Source organism: Diadema antillarum, unplaced genomic scaffold, assembly GCF_040938485.1.
Source record: "Diadema antillarum isolate AM-2024a unplaced genomic scaffold, OU_Dant_1.0 scf00000020, whole genome shotgun sequence".
NCBI lineage: Eukaryota > Metazoa > Echinodermata > Echinoidea > Diadematoida > Diadematidae > Diadema > Diadema antillarum.
In genome coordinates, this window is record NW_027270909.1 from 2,667,729 (window position 1) to 2,692,964 (window position 25,236).

At 38.5% G+C, this 25,236-nt stretch overlaps 1 protein-coding gene across 1 annotated transcript in view; it reads left to right on the forward strand.

The window, feature by feature from the left end:
* LOC139728956 (uncharacterized) overlaps positions 1 to 23,521 on the forward strand; it is an 80,272-nt gene extending 56,751 nt beyond the window's left edge. The window contains exons 4-6 of the mRNA XM_071639886.1: positions 2,345 to 2,429; positions 19,657 to 19,760; positions 21,054 to 23,521. Coding sequence (XP_071495987.1) covers positions 2,345 to 2,429; positions 19,657 to 19,760; positions 21,054 to 22,814 — 1,950 coding nt within the window. The 3' untranslated portion in view covers positions 22,815 to 23,521. The remainder of the gene's footprint in view (positions 1 to 2,344; positions 2,430 to 19,656; positions 19,761 to 21,053) is intronic.
* Positions 23,522 to 25,236: the final 1,715 nt, after the last annotated feature.

Consider the following 25,236-nt stretch of genomic DNA (forward strand, 5'->3'; position numbering starts at 1 on the left):
TGGATGTATATATCGCTATGATATATATTTGCAGAAATATATGCATTAGCATGTGTGTGACAGTAGATCTTGAAGTCATATAAGCATGTTGTGTGAATGGTGTTTGATTATTAGCTAAAAGATAAAACATTAACAAATGTTTGTTTCGAGTCTTACAGCACAACTTTTCATGAGGGAAAAGAAAAAGAACATAAAATCAAACACTCTCAGGTTGTTCAATAGATCCATTTTCAAAGTTTGTACTTTATTACATTTGAGTAAATTATAAATTCAGAAGTTAAAATATCAATTAAAAGGTTTGATTAGATGTTACTTTTAAAGCACACAGGTTCCAGTATGCACTAAACTACCTTTAACATAGGTGAATGGGAACAAATGGCAAATTCACATTATGCCTTCCGATTATTTAGCACAATTTCTCACAAAGGAAAAGGAAAGGAATATGAAAAAACAAAAACACCTCGGGTTCATCAGATCTAACTCTCTTGAAACGTATGAGGTATAGGATCAATCCAAATGTTTGATTTCAGACATTACTTTTGATGCAAATGTGCACAAATGTGCACTTAATTCGCATAGAGAAAATGCTATTAAAGCAAGTTCATATTTTGACTATCAATCTTAGCACAATTTCTGTTAAAGAATACCTCCTTTCTTTTCTTTTTCTTTTTCCTTTTCTTTTTTTTTTTTGCTTCACCATAGAAGAATAAAAACAACGAAACAAAAAAGATCTTGTTGGATCATTGAAGGCAGGTTTTTGTCCCTTTTGTCCGTATGAATTCAGCCTTTGCATCTATCAGCAAATACAGATACTAGTGCCAAAGGTCCACTAGTTATGATAGAAGGAACTTCTCATATAGACATTGTCTAATTTTGGCCACAAAGTACAAACTAGGCATTGAAAATCTTGCAGAAAAGAATGACTTTCAAATGATTTCCCTGGCACAAACCTGTAACTTCAGCTAAGGCTCAAATAAGAAATCTTCGTTCTCTATACCAGTGCCCCGAGCCTGCTAATAATACTTATCAGCATGAATGAAAATAAAAAAAGTCACAGAAGTAGTCAGTTTCCATGGCGACATACTGTTTGATTCACATTACATACGTAAGCAACAGAAGTTGATATTTATTTGTATATAAAAAAGAAAAAGAAAAAGGTGCCTGGCAGGATTCACAGCAGAAATGCTCTGTCACCGTGTCAAATCGTGAATATTTTGATCCTGTTCTGCTCCGCCTGACGCGGGATCTAGGTATTCCTAAGTGGCTGAAATTTTATCCATTTCCCTGCAGACGAAATAATTGCATTTTCTTATTATTTACCCCTGCTCAGAGGAGCTCAATGGATTCAAATGTCACATCCATAAATAAAGTCAACATATGTGCTGTAAACAACCAAATTCACTGTGTTTGCAACTGCGCTGGATGAGAGATAATGCATTCACAGAACTGTGTTTTGAGAGAGAATTTGTGAAGTATCAGTCTGTGATATTGTTTGTTTTTGAAAATGAAATGGTATTCATCACTTGGGGGCATTAAAAAAAAACATACACAAATCATGGTTTGTGTATGTTTCATAGTGGTAATTTAGTTTTCGTTTATTGGTTGCTTTTTTTTACAGTAAAGTGTTAATTGAGCTTTCCAACTTTTTTTTCTTTTACTTTAAAATCTATTTCATATCAAAGTCAGTTTCATCACTTTTTTTCGTCAATTATATAGTCACTCTGGTACACACCAGTCATGGATTAATAATTGTTAATTTTTAGGTTTTGCAGGATGGTGTATTTTATATTAAGCAGTGTTCTTTGTGTCATCTTTCAAAGTTTGCCATGTATGGTTAATCAATACAGGTCCATGCACTGGACACGTTTAGGGCTACATTCCCTTTTATCTTTTTTTTTTAATCTTTTCTTTTTTTAGCAGTATGCTCATGTTAGGTTCGTTTCTCTCAGTATCTGGAATCAAATGGTCTTCCTTCTGTCCTGAATTGGTTATGACAGTGGTTGGAAGTTATTTCGTTTAGATAGGCTAATGAAAAGGATGAACTGTCACTGAAATATACATTGATATATTTCAGTCTTTATATGAATCAGAATAGGAAATGAAGAGGATGATGGAGGGGTTTCATTTTTATTTGCCCTTTTTTGGTAAATTTCTACAGTATATGTTATGTCATAATAAACTTCAGTTTGTAGGATTTGATTCAAACACATCAGTATTATAGATGCATCAAGAGATATGTGTGATTCGTATGTGTGTTTATATTCTTTCATAGAATTCTTATATATTATTTTCTTAATGACATTTTCTTTGTCTCCTTGCTCTCCATGTCTTGCCCCCTCCCCAGCCAATTACACCCCACACAGAACTCAAGGTGTGGTATGCCTCGGATTATGCCAAGTTACTCAACACGCACATACTCGGCAGACAAGGTGAGTGGTAGATATATATATATAGATATAGATATAGATATTATATAGATATAGATATATATAGATGTATAGATATATGGATATATAGATATATAGATATATAGATATATAGATATATGGATATATGGATATATAGATGTATAGATATATGGATATATGGATATATAGATGTATAGATATATAGATATATAGATATATAGATATATGGATATATAGATGTATAGATGTATAGATATATAGATATATGGATATATAGATGTATAGATATATAGATACATAGATATATGGATATATAGATATATAGATATATGAATGACTGTGAATATATGAACATAGTATAGACTACATTTTATGTTCATATATTCACAGTCATTCTCTTTCTCTCTAAATTCAGAGAAGTTTCAGAATGATTAAAACCATTCTGATGTTTTGCCTGTAGTTGTGCCCTATATGTGGCTGCACAAAGTGTGTTTGAAATTTCATTTTTCTCTGCAGCATTGTTGGCAACCTTTGGTAAATCATACAAGAAATTTGCAAAATAGGTCATTTTCAGTGCTGTATATCAGTGAAAGCAAAACTTTGCTTTCTTCTCAATGTACATTTTCTACAGAATATTGCATGTAATGCTAATATTTACTTTTTAATCAATATTTCTTGTGTATTTACTGTTTCTATTTCAATTTTTTTGATCTCTTTCGATTACATTACCTAGACTTACTGCTTATCATTCTTGTTATTCATCTACTGTAAAACAAGGAATTTTCGCGTGCACTATAATTTCGCGAATTTCGCGAGCGCCAAGATTCGCAAAATTAAAATGCACGCGAAAGTCCATGTTTACATTATATGCATTGAACGCCAGTGACACTTCGCGAAAATTTCATGCCACGAAAAAGGCTGTCGGCTCCAATTCGCGCAAAATTCATGCCGCGAATATATCATGTTTTACAGTATCTGTGATAGTCTCTCCTCATCCCTTTCCCCATCTTTGATACCGTATCAGTTTTCCACCTCTTTTCTAAAGATTTTACTTCCTCTGTAGTGTTTCTTCCCACTCTTTCACTCTTCCTCTCTCTCCCTCTTTATGCCAAAGTCCTGAATTCTTGGCAGTGTGCAGTATTCCCTTTCACTTAAAGGGATGGTATAGTTTTTGGCTGGGACATGGGGTTTCAGTTTCACAATGTAACTTTTTCCAAGATAATTAAAATGTGCGGTTTAAATATTAAAGAGCATGCAGTTCTACTAAAGAGGAATTAAAAGTATGTTTGATGAAAGTCAGTTCTGAAGTGGCTGAGATCTCAAAAAACAAAATAGTCTTGATAAAAAAAGGGTCCCACCTTATATTTTATTAGGACCTCTTTGTTTTTGAATATCTCAGCCATTTTAAAACCCAATGTTTGTCATATAAACATTGAATTCTTTATAGAATTGTATGCTCTGTCATATTTCATAAGAAGTTTCTCATTATCTCACAAAAAAAGGTTGAAAAACTGAAGCCTCATCTCAACCAAAACTATATACCATCCCTTTAATGCTCGTAGAAGCAGGTGGATTTTAATAGTGAATGGAAAAAAAAAAAGAAAACAAAACAAATGCGGGAGTTGTGAATTGGGGAGGAATGTGATCGAAACATACATACATGTACTTTAGAGCCTGACTGAATGCCAAGACTTTCTGGGCGGCAGTTTGTTTAGGCCGAGGTCCAGCTGGCATGGCTAGCCCCTCCTGGCTCAGTCATGAATGGCTCGCCAGTGGGGGTCAGTCTGCAGTCACAGTGAGAAAGAGGTGGGGAGGGAGGAGTAAGGTCTTCCCACGAAGGGGAGTTCCCTAGTAGTGCGACTTGCACGAATATCAACCGTCGACCTCCCCTGTCACATGCGTGCGCTCCCGTTCCCGTTTCCACAGTCAAGGACTGCGCCAGTTGTGCGCCAGGTAGCGACGACGGACGTGGAAGGTAGATCTGTGGTTTTGGGGGGTTTTGCTGCATACATTAGGTTGTGAATGAGGTCGAGGTTATAGTGGGGTGGCTTAGTGAAATTATCGTGACACGGCGGACAAAAGCATGATTTTTTCACCAAAGGTACTTCATGATGTACCTTCTCAAAAAATAGGGTGCTCCAAGAAAATTGATGCTGGGAAGGAGGTTAGAGGTCAAAGGTCAATGACCTTTATTTGTGAAATAGGTTTTTGGCTATTTCTCAGGTCAGGAATATCCAATCTGGATAAAACTTGGCAGGAAGAATATTGAGAACAAGTAAAATATTTTGATTGAATTTGGGGTGAAATTTCCAAAGGTCAAAGGTCAAAGGTCAATGAACTTTTTCTAAAAATCATGTTTTTGTTTATTTCTCCAGGTAGGAAGATTCAATTTTCACAAAATTTGATATGAACGTTGTATAGAAGGTACCAAGAGTATAAACCAGGGGTCAAATATAATTGTTGATTTGTGCGTTGCCATGGCAACCCAAAACTAGGGTTTTTAATTGAAGTTAGTTACAGGAGGCTATTTTCCAGTTTGGAAGAGATTCCATTTGAATAGGTACAACTGATCAACGGGATGTATAGAGGTTTGAAATACTTTTCATTAGTGTTAAGTGGTATGTTGCCATGGCAACTACATATATAGATTTTGGTTAAACTTAAAGGAGACTTCAGAACTTATGAATTTGAAGAGATTTCCATCAGGGTTGGTATTATTGATCAACAAAAAAGTCGCCAGACAAAGATTTGTCACCTTTATAGCATGTGGGTTGAGTGAATGCAGCAACAATAGTAGAACACATCAGTGAGAGTTTGAGGAAAATTGGACAATCCGTTCTAAAGTTATGAATTTTTGAAGTTTCTGCTCATGCAGTCGAGGCTGGATGAGAAGACTACTATACCTTGTAATATCACATGTGTACAACGATATAAAGAATGAATAAAGAAAATTCAACATAAATTATTTTCGCTTACAAAAGGATACTCGACTTCTCTTTCAGAAGGCAGGGGGAATAATATTACCCTTGACATACGTCACTAGCAAGTCAAAGAAACTATGTGAACTTTATTCAAAAAGTATGGTTTTGTGAAATTCTCATTTCATTTTCCTTAGAATGTGCGCATGTGACATCATACACTGTGGTAGTCTTTTCATCCAGCCGCGACTGTGCAGATACCTTAAAAAATCATAACTTTTGAACGGATTGTACGATTTTTTCCAAGCTTTCTGTGATGTGTCCTACTAATATTGTTGTATTCACTGAATCCACGTGCGCATGAAGGTGGACTTGTCCTTTAAGGACAGATTCTGAAAGAGCAGACTGTAAGCTTTAAAATGATGTATCACACAATTCAAAGGGATTCCCCTAACCTATCTAAATAATAATACCGGTACTGGAAAGAAAGCACACACTCTGGATAAGTATGAACTGAGAAAAGAGGCTGCATTGTCTATTTTAGCGTTTAATCTTTACCAAGCTGTCTCATGTCATTATGTTCATCTTTTCTTCCCCCCTCCAATTTTCATTTGAGTTTGTCATTATTAATTTTTGATGATAAGAACGATGCCACAAGGCATTGTTTCTTAAAAATGCTTCAACTGCTCCTTCAGGTCCAAAATCTACATCAATATATATTATTTTCCTGATCTCCTCAACATTTTCCAAAAATAAAGCATACACCTTTTATGCATTGAGTCCTCCTTTTTGTGGATAATTAAAGGCAAAAACCCAAAATTAGTGCTTGAAAATTATTCTTAAGTGTGAGTTACGGATAGAAAGAACCTCTGTAAAAAAAAATGAATCTGTATAATCAATGTTAAGTATTGTTAATAACACAAAATGTGAACAATATTTCTATGATAACATGTTTCCAGACTAAACCGTCCGCATTTATGCTTTAATGAGAAAAATACTGATATCTCTTTATATGTTTGCTTTGATTGCAAAAACTGTATATGGTAGGATGTCTTGTGATACAACAGGGGGGCATTTCATGAAGCAGTTTGGTCAGATATTTTTCTGACAAACTGTTACAAACTACAGAAATCCTTGCATCTGATTGGCAGAGAGCAAATTTGTCCGACAACTTGTCGGACAAAATGCTTCATGAAATGCCCCCAGACCTACACATATTATGCATAAAATGTGATATCCTGAACATTTTTTTCAAGTCACTCTCCCAAAAGTGTATATATAGGACCTTTAAGTTTTTCTTGTGTTTGTTCCTGGCAGATTACTAGTACACAAATGCTCCAATCCATGATGACCTAACGGAAATTAAGGAAATTAAAATGAATATACTGAAAACCAAAACTACAGATACTAATAACTTACTTCATTCTTCTCTCCCCACCCTACCCCTTCTTTTTGGTTTCTTGATATACTAGTAGATCTACCTGACTTTGATAATTGTCATTATGTAACATCATCTTCAATTGACAAGGCGATAAAACTTAACAATCATTTCATTATGCTGCTGGACTAATGGGGTTAGTTGAACTATATTGTTTTTAATGTGCTATACTTTTTCCTCCTATCAATCACATGTATTTTTGGGTGGAATGTATTTTGACATAAAGCATCATAGAATCAACCGCCTTTGGGGTCGGGAATTTTGTCATATCATATTGTGATTTAGATTCTGCTCTATGCCGATTTTGTTTTATTTCTATCAACTTTTTAAACTTCCCCATAGACTTTGTTCACCAGCCAACTACATCCCACCCTCTTTGGATAATGTGAACCAATCAAACATTGCTTTTACTTTTTAATAACATGTCTATACATAGCTATCAGACCAAAAATATTCAAACCGCTTTAAGTCTTTATGAGTGAAATTACAAATATCAATATATCTTTAAAAATATTCAAATTGTCTAAATTCAACTTTATCTATGAAAGCAGACTTTTAACTTTTTTAAACATTTGAATAACCCCCATAAGAAATAAGAAACATATAAAGAGGGGAGGTGCGGACTATAAAAATTGCTTACGGGAACCAGGTAATCCCTGCGCTAAACCTATGGAATTCACACAATCTTGGAGGAAACGGGTTAAATTTGTTAGGAAATATGTAGGGCAATACCCAAAACCTTAAGTTCTCAATGGAATATGCAGCTCTTCTACTGGTAAACTAGTAGTTCTGGGAGAAAAAATGAACTGTGACATAGTCCTACACCTGGCTCAGTCATTGCCCAAGATTTAAAGTATCTGAGCCAGAGTCACATGTCACTCTTTGCCATTTCTCTACAGGAGGTAGACAGTACTAAAAAAATCCTTTACAAGAAATTATATGAAATTATTCAATGAAAAGGTGCTTAAGAAAACTGGACTATTCCAACACACCTCCCTCAGGTCTGCAACACAGACTAACCACCTGTTACCATAGGAAAACCAGTAAAAATGGTGTATTACTGTAAACATGCACATAATATGTCGTATTATGGGTCTGAATTTTAAGACTAGCAACCATGTACATTGCATTGCATTGTACAGAAACCTGGCGAATGCCCTGTGTATAGTCTTTGAATTCAGACATTATTGTTATGTACAAATTAAGGGCATTTTCTCATTTTTTCTGTTAGCGGATTTCTTGGAGCACCCCCTAATTTTGATCCTCATATATATACCAATGTCTGAGGAAAAAATGACACTTTTGTCCGGCGTGTCACGATTATCAGTATATTTGTCACTAAGCCACCCCACTATTAGCAGGTGAGGACAGATTGGAGAGCTCGAATTTCAGCCCTCTTTTAGCATGTCCCGCCATAAAGTCACACTTATGTGCTTGCAAATATGCCACAATATTCACACGACGAGTTGCTACAATAAGTTACACATTGTATTTTCTAACATTATGCTGGCAGTTTTGACTGACGACAGTCATTTTTTATAATAATTACCTCTCCTTTATCTCGCGTTAAACCTAAGCAACATTATTCTTACTTTAAAGGAAACCAAACCCCAAAGAGAAATGTGGATTGAGTGAAAGCAGCAACATTAGTAAGAACACGTCAGTGAAAGTTGCCACCCTTAACATATGTCAGTATCAAGTTGATGGAATGTGCAATTTTCATGAAAAATGAATTTTTGTGGAATTCCCTCTATATTTTCTTTATATTGTTGTCCACACATGATGCCATAACCTCTAGTAGTCTCCTCATCCAGCGGTTCCAACACCAAAACTTTAAAGATTCATAACTTTTGCATCAATTGACTGGATTTTCCTCAAACTTTCACTGACATGTTCTACTTATGTTGCTGCTTTCACTCAATCCACATTTCTCTTTGGGTTTGGGTTTCCTTTAAAAGCCTACACTGTAGGTCCCAGTAGAAACTGAGTGCGAGGAACAATATACAGGAAGAATGCAGAAAAAAAAATGTTGTTTTTAATTTATTTTTCTCCTTTTCACTTTTACAAGAGACTTTTTTGTAAGCACACTATGTGTCGTGGGTAATAAGTTGTACATTGTACAGGTGTTATGCATGCAAGCAAGTGAAAGGAATACATAGCACATGTACATGTACAGTATACATGGATGAAAATTGTGGTAATCTCATATTGAAGGCATTGATGCGAAAGAGGAAGTTTGGATCTCGAAGTGACCGCATCGTGATCCACTGTGGCTCACGCCACAGCTGTGGTAACCACACCACAATTGAACCCTGGGATGATACATATTATCTGGGCCTATGCGTCGGCGTGTTCCGTGAACTTTGTCACACTATAAAAGCCGTTGGACAAGGCAGCAAGTCTTCTGTCGTTGGCCACAGGTTTTCCTTGATGAGGATTCGTGATCTCAAAAAACAAGAGGCATGTGGTGTGATGTTTAGGATATGAACGCATACAAAGAGGAGTTACCAGAATCATTCATCTTTTTATGGTCCATTAGTGTGAGCACTATTAAGTTCTGGACCACTTGGACTGTGTAAAATGTGTTTGGTACCCAACTTTCTGATTAAGAAATCCTCTAACCATTATGCTTCAAAATATTTTGACCACTTTATACAGGAATCTTGGAATTCCTAGGAGTATATATTGCATTCTCACTTTTTCGCAACCAGGACAAATGATAATACATAGACAGACATATACACACTTTTATGATGGACATTGACAGATATTTTGTTTTTGTTTTGGTTATGGTTTGGTGGGTTTTTTTTCTTTTTTTCTTTTTTCTTTTTTTTTTTGTGGGGGGGGGGGGGTAAGCAAGTAGCTTAAATGCATAAATTATAATTTGATAATTCAGTCTTAATTTAGCATGAACTTATTAATGTTCATGTCTGTAAGTGAAATGTCATCTTTTCTTCCCAAACTTCAGGTGGAATTGATATGATTCTCAGACTTTTCAAATGTATTCTACATGAAGAGTGATCGCAAGCAACTGAAGATCAAAGCTCACGTTTTTACAAGATCACATACACTGTACAGTGTACTTGTTATAAATTGATTTGCTTAGAGCAACAGCTAAAGAAAAGTTTGCTTTGTGTGTTACAATAATGTGCAATGTACAGATTTACAATGTAGGCATAGGCACACATGCAGAGACAGATTCATGAAAAATTGAATAAATGATTTACTGAATGAATGATGAAAATATAAAGTTGAATTGGTAGATATATGATTAAATAATTACAGGATAAATATCCAGCTGTGAATCCTTAAGATTTTAAAGATAGATATGCCTAGGTTTGTTTTCTTTTATTTTTATAAAATTTTAACCATTGTACACTGTGACTGCTCTTCTCAAACTAAAGTATGTATTGAAAGATATACTTGTAGAGCATCATGAGTGATCACAGTGCTGTACATTTAGATTTTCAAAACTCCACTGAAGTGTCTTAAATTTGCAGATTGTTCCCTTTTCCACTGCTGTGGCAAGCAAAGTCTGGGAAATCTGTTAACGAGAACCGCACTATTTTTGTCGAATTTTCCCCTCACGTATGTATATTCATAGCGTCACCTTTATGATGTGCGGCTTCGGCAGCTTAGCGTGGCTTTCCATGGCGTGAATCACGGCAATTCAATGTCACTTACATTAAGAAGGGATTTAGGCGATTGGATGCTCGCTTATCTACCGTTTGCTTCCTTCGGCATGAAAATACCCAAATCTTAGTCATTTTTCCAGGGAAGAACAAGCACTCCACAGAGATGCTGTTATCACAAGCTCGCTTGCACCTCTTACTGGGTGGGTAATTTTAGCCCCGTTTCCAAACGTGAAAAAGCGTGCAGTTGTGGGAATCACTTCTCTCCATTACCTACGGATGCATTTGGCCAGGCTCAGAGGAAAGATAGAAATAATAATTGCTGCAAGTGTGTACATTCAGGATAGATGTCAGTGAATGGTACCTCTATATGAATCATTCCATTCTGTTATGATACACATATTTTTAATAGTAAAAGGTATTAAATCTTGCAAATTTGAAATCATGTTCAATATTAAAACTCTTCAGAACATCCCAACCCATTATCACATGTTTGTCGTCACAACTTTTTATCATTATGTCATATACTTCAATATTCATCTGTACCTATTCTCTCACAGGAAAAAAAGAAAAGAGCTTTGATCAAGGAAAGTTAATTGGTGTTTGAAATCTGTTATAACTATTTAAACAGTTGCCAAATTGCACTATTGACAACACCAACAAAAACATGATGCATTCCAAATGTAGGTATGGTGAAAACAACCAAACTACAGGTTTTCGGATGGTATGATCAATCCAAAACTTCCAAAAAAAAATTATAATGATGTAATGCTTTCCTTGCTCTACAATTATCAAAATTCCTTCTTCTGTTTTGCTGTGTATCACATTGCTTTACATGTGTTGGAAAATTTTAAGGTGAAAATGGTCGTAAGTACCATTCTTGGTTGTCCAGAATCGGAACTGACCGTTGAAAGATGATAGACATTTATTACAGTCGACCAGACAAAGCCATGATACATACAAGACAGTCTGTCTAGAAAACCATTTTGTAAACTCAAATGAGCTGTGACAGTTTGATGGATTGTTTTAAAGTCGATACCATCACCTGGGAATCTTGTTTGTACACAAAGTCTGTTTTTTCTTCCTCGTCTCTGTTTATGCAATTACTTCCTTTTGCATTTCTCTGCGGCTTTGCGCCCAGACCACGTACAGAGCTTAGTCACTCCCGACTCCCCCCGTACTCTGGGACCTGGGTCGCGAGAGTTTAATACTACCAATAAAAAGTGCAAGTACAGGATGCACCTCTGAAATGATTCAAAATTCAGGAATGTGTCATCTTCGCCGTAACTGCTCATCATCTATTGTGTGTACAATGTCAGTGTATTGTGTGTTAAAGGTCAAGATGAAGAGATTTCATACACATGTATTCAGCCTCATGAGTCTGATACAGAGCGGGTTCTGCAATTCTTGCACATCAACAGCTTCTAAGATTTGTTCAAAGCTTGTGTATGCTTGTGTTCATACAATGTACCTACTGGTTGTTTGTTGTTCTTTTTTTTTTCATGACAAGTAGTTTAATTATCTATCAAGTGATTGTTGCCCATAGGATCATGTTCTTGACTTTGTAGATCATCAGATTATAAAATGACCTAGAAGCAAATAATTCACTAGGAATATTACATTAATTCAGTTTAAGGAAATAACTTTACTATATCATGTATTCCAATTATTGTGAACACTTGACTAAAAGTGATTGTTTGAGAGATAGGTGATTCATATTTTAATGATGTTTTCTCCCATTTGCATTCGTAGGAATCCTATCTACTGAATTATAAGATTTGCAGTTACACTGTATCTACATGTACATTGAAAAGTGCAGAGACAGATTTTCGTAGGTAGTGTGTGTGTGCCTTTGAATGAAGTGGCAGAAATGCACAATTTCTTTGGTTGGTTGGTTGCTGGTTTTCCATGGTTTTTGCCAAGTTTCTTGAAAATTATCAAATGTCAGTAGGTCTTTAATGGTGTGGGAAGAGCATATTTAACTCTTAAGTGGCTTCACTATTCTCAGGCTTCTTTAATTTTATCCTTCAAATGTAGTAATACTCAAAAATTTTACACCACTGTAAGCATTTTTCTCAGAGGTTAGATTGTAGTCATGGAAACGAGTACAAGTTGTAGGTGTTCTCTGTTGTCTATAATCTAATACATTATGCCGAAACAGTGAATTTGGTTGTTGATGGAAGCAAATGCTCAACTACTGGAGAATTGCACAGTTAAAAAAAAGAAGAAGAACAAGTTTAGTTTTTGTATTAAATGTACATTGACTTCATACTGCATTTGTAGAGCACCTATGGCTTTGCCACATGTACTTCTTCAATACAGTCTATACAGTTTTTTATCCCATTCAATTCAAATCAATTTTTATTTCCAATGTCACAAATTCCTTCTTTTACAACCATTGCAGCAAGTCAGTTAACATGTTGTATATGAAATGTACAAATTATACAAAATATGTGAAATATACATTACGTCATAACAGCACAGTTTTCAGCGTAATGTCAATCCTAGCGGTCTTCCTTGTGTTTAAAGTCCCAAAGTGATGTCTTGCAAGATGATCAGATTGAACAGATAAAGATGGTGTAGCAACACACTATAATATTTTCTTTTTTGAATGCTTGTTTGCAGTAGCAACAGTGGTGATTCTTCTTTTGCAATAGATCTTGTGTATAATCTTTACAGATGTAATACAGACAGATAGATAGATAGATAGTATAGGATAGATCAATCAATAGACAGATAGATAGAGAGATAGATAGCTGGATAGGTGAAAAGATAGCTACTGTAGATAGATAGATAGATAGATAGATAGATAGATTAATAGATACAACATCATGTAGATAGATTAAAAGATAGATAGATGAAAATGTAAAATAGATATGTGTAGGTAGAAAGATAGATAGATATACAGCGTACTTTTTTTCAGAAAAACCCAACAAGACAGATAGTATACAGAAACATAAAGGTATATAGTGTAGAAGAGGAATAATTGGCTCTCATGACTCAGTTTGTCGAACTTGTTTACAATTCATAATATATTCTTTTTCTGTTCATTTCCGACATTTCCGCAATTGTCGCAACAGTCTGCTTTAAATGACAGGTTTTGAGAACGAATTGTCACAGTAATGACCGTGTAATCATGTATAAAATGGTTGTGTGAAAAAGAGCTGCAACTCCCCCCCCCCCCCCCACCACCACCACCACTATTACCATATCACAGCATCATTCACAGTGTATGAAAAAGAGTTTTAACCCCCCCCCCCCCCCCCAGCCATTATGGCTGTTATGACTCTCCGCATCCCATGATCACAGAGGCAAAATATAAGAAATTACAAATTAATAAAAAGCTGCGCGACAGCTTGATCGCCAGTAAGTAAACACACATGTGACATCTAGGAGCCGTAATCCGGCATTAGATAACCACGGAAATCAACCATCCTCATCCACTGGGCACGCATGTGTGTGTCACATAGAGGGCAGTGCTGACGCTCTCCCTGTAGCAAACTTTACTTGAAGAGTTTGGCCGTGTCATTTTCAGATGTGTACCGATGTACAAGTAGCCAACTCAGCTTCAGAGTAAAATGCATCATTATATCAAACAAGTAAACTTTGATTAATGTTTGGCACCTGGGAATTGTGGGCTTGCCGATTCTTTTTTACTCTACAATTGCAGGGAGCCTGGGTTTCTCTTTTGAAATGATGCAGTATTGCCACAAACTACATTTACAAATGTATCTGTGTATATATTTTAGTTGTGATTGTGGCTGTTTCAATTTTAGATGGACCTTGCTGTAGCCACCTTAGCTTGAGAGTAGGATGCATTATTATCAAAAAAAGTAAACTTTGATGAATGTATGGCACCTGAGAATTGTGAGTTAACTGATTCTTTGATAAGTCTATATTAAAATGCAGGGTTTCTCTTTTGAAGCAATGCAATATGGACACAAACTACCTTCATGTGTTTTACATTTTAGAGCATGGTCTTTCCTCTGAAGCTTTTTTAAAAATTTCTAAGTTTTCATTCATCGGTCCAAAAATGTTGGAATTGAAAATTTCAACAAAGGGGGAAAAAAATAAATTCTGTTTAATCCATGTCGGCAATTTTTCTGTTCATCTGCAGACCTCCCAAAAATGATAAATAGATAAATAAAGATATATTTTTGCAGGTCATCGCAGAAGTGTCTCAAAGTAATTTCACCAAATGTGTTAACAAAGAAAAAATACTCAAGGTAGAAAATCCATGTCAGCAGCCATTCTAAAAAGGGAAGGGATATTCTTACAGATCATCACAAAAGTAACGCAACTAATTCAACCTGATGATTGACTATTCTTGAAGTGATCATAACTTCTCAAGTTTGAATTTTTGTAGATTTTTTTTTGTGTGTTTCACTACTTGTATTCCAAATGAATATATCAATTGATATTATTTTCTTTATTATATTTTGTTTTTCAAAGTATATTTATAATTGTGTATTCCTTCTACATACTACTTGTAACTTCTACAGGATGTTGGAAAGTAGTACACTTGTTCCCTGTATTTAACACCAACTGTCAGTCAGAGAAGTCGGTGTGAAAAGACACATGACATGCCTTGATTCTTCACCGCATCAAGATGTTTAATTCAACAAGTCACCCTGGGATAACGTTGCCAGCGCCTCGGCCGCGTCCGCGTAATATCGCAGCCGACAATTACTCCACGTGATGGCCTTGTAGTCACAGATGCTCTCTCTCTTCCAAGTTTAAACCGCAAGTGTCAATACCTCGTATTATCCCATTTCCTCGTGCTAAGTGCTCCCCAATCAGTTTGATTTCCTAGCGGCTCTCGACGAGGCTTTGGAAAACCTCCGCCAGTCCTCGCCGCTGACAAATTTACGCTCTTGTCTGCTGCGCACGTCGCTCCGGCCCGGCGATGTTATCGGGAGCGCAAATTGGCAACGATTGACAGAATCTCTATGGAGAGAGCGCAAAAAATGATGAAGAAGCAAGAAAAATTCAAACTCAGTCCTCTGTGAGAGCAAAGGATTGGAAAATCATCCTATTATTCACAATCTACATCAATCTTTTTGTCTCTCTCCTTTTTTTCGCATCGCAAAACGAGGGAGCGGTGAACTATTGTCTTTCTGCGGTTTCCTCCAATACCAGCTGGTGTTGGTTGCGCAAAAGCGTGTGGCAATTAACGCTAGTGTCACTCATGTGCCCAATGTATGGTCTCTATGAAAGACCCCATTCACAATCACAGATTAATCCTCTCTCTGTAGGAGCCTATTCTGTCATGTACAAAGTTTATGGGGGATTTTAGGCTCTGGTAGGCAACGGGTTATGTACATGAAAGGAATCATGATCATTTCTGTTATGATTCTTCTTTCATATGGTCTCCCAGGAAAAAGGGTCAGGGGGAGGGGTGTGGGAAGGAGGAGTAGGTGGAGAGGATTTTAGAATAAAGGTGAGATGAATTTAGGCAGATGGTTCATAAAGTCAGGAAGTTGTCATTTCTTGGGTATGCCGTTAGGTCACTTAATTAGACAGAGAGCAAACTATTAAAGCAAACCAACAGGCTTGGATGAAAATAGCATAATTTGGCTGAAGAAAAAAAGAATACCAACTATGGAAGAACTGCTGTAGGTGGACAAACAATGATTCAATCACATACTTATCTTCTTATATCTCATCATGAGTGTGTGTAGCCTTATGTACCGCGTCACGACTGAGAGTGACAGGAGGTTATATGTCACAACCAGTGTCCAGTAATTGCAGCAAATCCTCGGGACTCGATACATGCACTGTGACCCATGGGACGTGTCACAGGTGGGAAGATTTAGCTTTGGTCACATGACTCTAGTAAACAACGACAAGAAAACAGCAGTCTCACACTCACACATCTAAATCAAGACCGTAGAAAGGAAGAGTTTTCTAAACAGTGATTTGCAGAGCTATGCATGATGAAATACAGATTTTGCTGGCGTACTTTAATCCATATGGATGCTATTTTGCAGGATCTAGTCTATGCAATCCAACAGATGAATCATTATGAAATACAGATAATTATCAGTATGGGTCTAGAATTTACATGTATGTTAAAGGCCTAAAATAATTGTCTTGCAAATTAATTTACCGCAGTGGGAATAGAGAATCTTGGCATTTAATGATCAAAGTTGAAAGAGAAACATGTGTTTGTTGTGTCAAAAATGGGGGAAAAAATGATACCCGTGAATTCCAATGTCAGCCCTGTGGAAAGATTCGTTAAAAATCTGCTCCTTTCAACAAATGATTGGATCTCTTTATATCGCCAACATGACGATAGATGTGTATTGCAAAATTTTGATTTTGTTTTTTATCATCTGAAAAAATATATTTGTTAGTGATATCCTGCACAGCAAAGAGTGTTAAATGAATACAGAATACAGGTATCACCGTTCGATAGGAATATCACATTCACAACATTATCACGCAGAGTGGTAACCATCTGCTTTAGTTCCTAGCCTTTCTGTCTAAGATTAAAATTGGCAAACATCGTAATATGATGTGGTCTTATTTGAATAATCTACATGTAAGAGATTTAACGATGTCGGGAGACAAGGCGGCAAGGAAAAGGCGAAGGGGGTGCAAGACAGTGTCAGCGTTCTTTGTTATGGAGCCAGAAAAAAAAAGGAAGAAGGCCGCATGCGGCATTTTGAGTCCAAATTGAGGGAGATGGATTCCTTGTGAAGTGGACGACAGGGAAGGTTAAGGACAATTTCCCCGGGAATTACCGACTGGAAACATTGCGAGCTCTGTCACTCGAACACCAATTTGTTCCCCTACATACATGTACAATGTGTACATGTACGTGGCTGATACGTAGAGAAGGGGTTTAATCCGCAAAGCTGATCATAGGAATGTAAATTACCACTTAAGGTATTGATTTTCCCTCTCTCTCTCTCTCTCTGTCTCACCCCCCACCCCTTGTGTTTTTCCTTTCAAACTGAGTTCAGGTCTCGTTTGAACTCAAGGTGGCGCCCTCCGCCTCCCAGGGGGCTCATTACTGTTAACACCATGTCATTCAGTCCCGTTGGAAGTGGTAATAGTTGGCATGAGTAGGAGATAGGACACTAGCAGATGTGATGTCAAGTGACCAAAGATTATCACTGTCAATTATAGCATGGTTGTTTGCTTGTTTGTTTAGTTTTGTTTTTCATTGCAAGCAGGATCTGAACGAAAAAATAGTGTGTGATTTTATGACAGTATGAAAAAGTGGGAAAAAAATGGTCTGAACAAAATAGCTTACAAAAATCTATTTTTGCTATGTGATGTAAAAATTTATGAATCTTATGTGTGGATACCAAAATGTTGCTAATAATTGTGATCTGCATCATGATGCAAAAATTGGTTTATCTTGAGTTTTGAGGCCTCAGGAAGTGTGTATGAATGGCACACGAAAACAAAATCAATTTTTTTTTTTCACCCAGTGGTTCAACTTGCCACACTAAGCCCATGATGAGGGTGCCTCAATACATATTAAGACATCCACAGCTATAATAGATTTAAAGTGCTGTACAGGCAGTAAAGTAATTTATCTATTTTCTTTTTTATGGAGTTTTTTGAATGGCAGCAAGTAAAGTCTATTTGTATTACAATCCCCCCAAACAATAATTCTTTTGTGTGATGGGCCTTTTCTAGGATATTCATATTTTCAAGCTCTTCTACACAGTGTAGCTAGGTGAAATTCTGGCATCCAGTGTGTAGTCAGAACCTTTTTTCCCCCTCTAAAATTCAAGATCATGAATATTTGTGTTTGTAATCTACAGTCAGAGAAGCATTCATGCAATGTTAAGGCAACATTTTGCCTGCATGGATAATACAAAAAGGTCCTTGTCACAATGTACAGTCATGTAGGTTGACATTCTAAACAAATTTGTATGATATTTATGCAAGAACAAGACTGAACTGTCCTTGACATTTTCCATACAACGCAATGAGATTTTTGGTTCAAAAAGGACAAGTGTCATAGAACTTCTTTCTTTTTTAGTGTGTGATATCGGTAGAAATAATTCAGTTGTGCTGATTCTGGTAACTTTTCCGTAATGTGCACATGTCTCTATATAGTTCCTGTCACTAGCATCAGACATCTTCCCAGTGTCTATTTATGCATCTCTCGTATCTATGTATGGAAACATGTTAGATGTACAACTGTATATATCACGCGTGGATAGTCTTGTGCCCCTCCAATTTAATTTGGATTGGACCCCCACACAAGTTGTTGTCACCTCGCTCTAATTAGTTAATGACAGCGGGCCTCCACAAAACATTCATGTAGTATGTACTTGCCACCTCCTCCCCCCCCCCCCCCCTTCTTCCCCCATTTGGATGTGTCTGTCGCATTCTCGTTAATAGGCACCAAACGGTTGTCCCCATTTGCTATATCCCAACCCCAGTATGGGGGGAAAGGTGCGAAAGGGAGTGCTCACCACACACTTAACAGAGCAGTGGTTATTGGTCAGAAGCTGCCGCACCCCTTATTGTCAGCCCCCCATCTCCAACTCTTGGGGGAGGGGGTGTGGCAGTGGAGGGGGGGGGGTGGGGGCTACCACCTGTTCACACCTGTTCATCCTTGTCCCCTGGGAGATAGATGAACTTCTTTGTTGCACACTTCCTGTGATTGCGTAATACTCCACTGCGGTTATTCTCTTCCCGACTCCGGTGCTGGCCATCCAACGGACCGCTAAGGCAGGGTGGATATGCACTGCGCCTCGATCGTACCCCCTCACGAACTGCAGTAGCCCCTTGCCTACAATGTACATTTAGCCCATGGACTGCTTTGCATGGCACATGTGTTCCTGATTAATGTTGCTAGCTGGTGTTGATGAAAATATTTTCATAATCGCTTGTGATTTGCACACATGAATTGCATAAGTTCAGAGTGGAGTTACATCATTGTACACCAATTTTTTTTTTTTTTTTTTGGGGGGGGGGAAGAGTGTGTGTGAGTCATTGCTTACAGCAACACAAATGCACACACAAAAACATGCTGCATATGCATATTACTGGAATTATCTGAACTCAACGCCGCAATAATTTCCATTGATCTCGGCTTGTTGCCAAAGTGCCAGCCAATGTCTGCGTCATGAGCGGAGTATGAGACGGTTTAAGAACCAGATCTTATGAAAGATGGATACTATAAGTGATAGGGAACTGGTGGATTCGTGCGGAACTCTGTGTGAAAATGGTCGTCTTCTCCGTCGGCCTGATATTAACGCTGCTGAATTCAAACTTTTCTTCCTGCCCAGATGAACAAATGACCAATCTGTCCATCCCCTCACCACCATTCAAGCACGAGCAAGCAGCCGATTCATTCTTCACGACTTTGAATTCACGCCAAGAGCACGGAGAGGTGAGTGTCTCCTCCTTTTGTTTCCTTCTTGTTACCTCCGCTGGGGGTTACATATTTGTCAGTGTTGGTTTGTTTGTTTGTCTGTTTGCAAAATAAGTCCAAAAGTTGTGAACAGATTTGGATGAAACTTAAGGAAAAGCTTAAAATGACACATGGAAGAGGTGATTCAATTTTGGTAGTGATCGGGGAATCTTTATGGATTTTTGATGGATTTTTTATCTTTTGGCAAATAGGGTCATTGAACCTTGGAATTCAGGGTACAAGCTGCGCATATTTGAGGTTTGCATACACGCACTAAACACATATGCTCTGCTCGGGTGAGGCGCCGCACAGCTGGAATTTGATGATGTAGCCAAAGACTTGTATATTGGGAAATTGGATGATTTTTAGCATGCGTGTATGGGTGGAAATTACCTGCATTAGTCTGCACTCTCAGAGTGATTTTCCAGTTGTTATTATTATCTTTCTTCATTGTCAAACTTAACCCCCTCAGCCTTGCAATTTATGATTGCCATTGACATCACACACAGTGAAGTTGTCAATGGTAGTGACATCGATGTATTGCTATTGTTGTCTTGGGCCGTTAGCTTTAAGTATTCATGGGTGAGTCGGTCCTCAGGTCATGCAAATGTATTATGTACAGCAGATTTTAATTTTGATATCTTTTTTTTGGGGGGGGGGAATGTTAAAAAAATTTCAATTAATCTAGATTTCATGTATTGCGTGTGTGGTGATTTTCCTTCCGAGTTAAGGTTTTCAAGTAGGAAACAGGATTTTTTTCTCGTTTCTCTTTGCGTTATTGATACATTCCATTGTTAGAAATTGTAAAGTTCGCTGTGCTGTTTTATGTCTCATTAATGTCAGTAGAATAGGAAATTTGATAAAGAGTTTAGTGTATGTCAAAAAAAAGACAGCTTTTGAAGCCATGAAGTCACAACCTCATTCCCTAATTTGCCAATTTTCCAATTTGTTTATTTGGTTTGCCTGCAGCTGTAGCATTACTGTTTTTGGAAAACATGCATTTTTATTAAAATAGCATATTCGTTTCTTATTTTGAGTCGAGTTTTTATGAAATCTTCATTATTCTACAAATTAGATTTATTTTTTTATGCATATACTTTGTATGTATTATTACAGCTACCAATATGTATATTCACATATATTTCTGAGGTGACTTTTGTTCAATTGAAAATTGAATTTGAGAGAAACTAAAAAAAAAAAAAAAAAAATGAAATGTAACCATGAGGATGGTCTAATAGGTACGTATTTTACTCCACATTATATCATATCCAGGCCAGCACAAGTTACCAGTGTAGTGACAACAACAACAACAGCAGTCCCTCCGCAGAACCCTGGAAATGCTCTAACTGCAGTGAGGTTTTCAGCACATTCGCACAACTCGAGTCGCACCCCTGCGAGAACAAGAGGGCCAAGCGCGGCCGCAAGCCCAAGCTGAAGTTGGGCGACAACCACAACTCATTCGCCGCCACCGCCGCCGCCACCGCCGAAGGTCTGATCGTCGCCAGCAACCACGGCGGAAAGGAGGAGGACGCCCCAGCCATAAAATTGGAGAAGGAGAGCAAAACGGGTAAACCGAGGAGGGGTCGGGCAAAGAAGGAGCCCAAGACTTACAGCTGCGCCGAGTGCCCCAAGGTGTTCGTGAATGCCGAGAAGCTAAAGACGCACACGTATATGCACACGGGGGAACGCCCCTTTGTCTGCTCACACACCGGCTGCGTCAAGGCATTCATTTCCAAGTACAAGCTTTTGAGACACATGGCAACGCACTCGCCCAACAAGATGCACAGCTGCACGTATTGCAACAAGAAATTCCACCGCAAGGATCATCTGAAGAACCACCTTCAGACCCATGACCCCAACAAGGAGGCCTTCCGGTGCGGGGAGTGCGGCAAGGTGTACAGCACCAAGCCGGGCTACAAGAAGCACCTCGCGCTGCACGCGGCGGCGTCTGGTGAACTGGTCTGCAAGCTGTGCGAAAAGGACTTTGAGAGCACAGAAACACTGCTGCAGCACTTGAAACTTCATTCAGGGAAATCGACGGGTGTGAAGGAGAAGAAGCATCAGTGTGAACATTGTGACAGGAGGTTTTACACGCGCAAGGATGTGCGTCGACACATGGTAGTGCATACGGGTAGAAAAGACTTCTTGTGTCAAACGTGTGGACAGAGGTTTGGCCGCAAGGACCACTTGGTGCGGCACACACGCAAGAGCCATAAGGAGGACGATATGGAATTACGGGTACGATTAGGGGAACAGTTACAGGCGGTCGGGGTCACCACGGTGCAGCACATGCTGGGGATGCAGCACCTGCAGGAGCAGCAGCACCACCAGCTGCAACATCCCCACCACCTGCAGCAACACGCACACCACCAGCAACAGCAGCTTTCCCACCACCACCATCACCAGCAGATGTCACCGATGGCGCCGCAGCACCAGCAGCAGTTCATGCACCCCATGCAGCAGGCGGTGCCCCAGCTGCAATCCGCGGCGACACTCCCGCCACCGCCGTGCACCATGTCGCAACCACAGCAGTTCACCGAGCTGCTGAAGATACCACCGGTGCCACGGTTCAAGTCCCAGATACCGCCCAAAGTTACAATCAAGAACGAAGTGCATAAGATGAATGACCCCATGGACATTGGTGGACTGGACGCCTGCAGTGTCGGGCGGGGTCAAATGATGCAGGATACACTGGGACCAGGTGGGGTGGACCTGGGCCAGCTCTTGGGGTTCCTCCCACTCAACAACATGCAGCAACAACCTCTGGCACCGGCTGCCCCACCCACACCAACCTCCCCACCAATGTCGCTCCCTCCTAACACGCCCCCAGCAACCCTTCCCCAGTCACCCCTCAACATCCCCCAAACTCAACTACCTCAACCAGGGATGCACACTCCAGACCAGACGGGAGTGCTCAATCCTGCCCCCATGGACAACCATATGAACCATTTACAAATGCAGCACATGGGCCCCACCCAGGTGCCGTTCTCTGGGATGCACTCCTTACCAAGATTTCACCAGGCCTTCCAGTAAGGACTCCTGTACCAAAATACAAAAGTGTCCAATTACAGACCCACTCATCCCACCACTCACCGGCAAGCTGTAAAGAATTGAAGTTTTGGTCTTTGAAGTAGGCAATACGTCCATATATGGAAGGGATAGTAAAATGTATTGATTCAGACAATATCATTCCTGGTCATATGTTAAAGTTCCGATGCAGTCAGGCTAACAGGTCTGGTTGTGATCACATCACTTTAATGGGTATTGTTAACTGCATGAAGTATTTATAAAAACTCTTATCCTAATGTCAGTTATCGTAAGATTAAACCATAAGTAACAGACCTTGAAAGTTCTTTTGTTGAGAGTGAACATTAAATCGCTTCCTCATGAACGTGAAAACCATCTCAAATAATTGTCTGAGCCTGACGTCCCTCCCATCAATTGCATCGTATCCATGGTTACAAGGTGTCCCGGAACGAGGAGTCCAGAGAAATCATAGGAGAGCATTGAAGGCACAGATGCACCCCCATGCTCCAGTTCAATGGAGCGTGATTAAAGAGCGTGTACGTGCAAAAGGTTAAATTGTGATCCGTGAAATGACTGTAGTCGAGAGCACGCGTCTGCCCAGCCATCCTTATGTACACCGCATATCTTGTATTCCTAAGATTATCTCCCAGGAGTGTGTATATATTTGGTGTTGATATTTAAGACGTAAAGGCAGCGTGCCGGCGACTACACGACGAAAGACGGAACGGGATGGTCCTCTCTCCACCGCAGCGGGACGCATTGTCGAAAAAGTGTCTCTCACGTTTCTGGTATACTCTGTCAGTTTGAGATTATCAATGTATGATGTAAATTTTCCCCCCGATTTACATGAAAGATACAGTAACTAAGTGTGTAAGTGACAGTATATCCCAGCTGATGTTGCACGTGTGGGAAACGTTGCATACAGTATGTGCTACCCTATGATTGATGATTAACCATGACTGCCCGAGAAATTTCTCTCACCAGAGTAGAGACGAAACCTACCCTCGCCTGGCCTCACTCGAATAGTGCAATCAAGTTAACTCAGTCTCCATTACCTTGATGTGGCCATGAGTGGACAAGGAAGGTGTGCATTTGACCGTATTGGGGACACTTTCATTAATGCTATTGCCAGTGCTATAGCGCCCTCTTGTGGTAATTTCCTTCTTGATGGACAGAATATTGGAAACGTATTACATGGCTAGTTATGTAAGATCATCTAAATCTTTCACAGTAAATGCTTGACATATCCTTCGGTTGCCGACAGGCCCTTACCTTTATTTTGCCATTGTTTGTATGAAATTCATGAAGGGGATACTTGATTTCTCAATAGAATTTGTGATATCTAATCCAGTTGTCACCCCACATTATTCTGACCAATGTTTCCATCATTTACATGCACAAATTGTACTGGGGTGCAATGAGAAAGCCCCAGTAATTAAGGATCACCATATGAACAGTGGTGGAGAAGTCCATTTCTTGGACAAATGCACAGCTTTTACACCCTTTCTACCATGTCTTGGGATCGAAACGGCTATGTTCAGAAACCTACAGCGGAATCCGTGTGTTACCTGGGTGATATGAGATATGGGATAACAAGCTGGTTTGTATTACAATTTTGGCACATGTTTTTTACCTCTACTAAAACAGTCTTTCTCTTGATTTGATTTTTTACTTTCATCGATCTTCGGTTGGTTGTGTTTTTGTTCTGTTTTTTTAACGACAGATGTGTATTTTTTATGTTTATACGTTCAGAGCAGTAGATGGCATTTGTAACAATGATGTGATGTATTGTCCTGTCATCAGCTTTGTTTCACAATATGCAAAACGAAATGTTAAAGTATGTTTTTATGAAATTTTCATCAGTTATTTTCTTTGTACTTATGCAAATGTGTTAGACAAAATTATGCACATGTTCATGTTGGAACTCAGTATTTCTTTTTTCTTTGCAATAAACCATGGCATTGAGATATTATTATATTTGTATCTCACCACAACTTGGTGACCTATCTCAAAATCAGGTGATTATTTTTTTAACACAGTACTCTTCACATCTGAATTGTCGTTTCGTGTCCACATTTCTGTTTCACATTCGTGGAGAAATGTTGCTACCGTATGTCTAACGACATTCACTAAAAGACAACGTATGTTAGGTTTGCCTTTTATTTGTGTTTTTTTTGTTCTTGTTTTTTTTTTCCTTTGTGAGATTTTACAAGTGTCTTGATTGAGACTACACTAATTTGTGCCAGTGTATTCTTTTGCTAACCAGTGATCACCCTAGCATCTCACTGGCTTGTCGTACGAGTTCCGCGAACCTGACTATGAATTCCAAAGTATAACGATCTGTCTCTGATCTATGATGTAACAATTAGCTTTGTTGGTCGTTTAATAGTGTACATATAGTCACATACATATGGTATGATACATATAA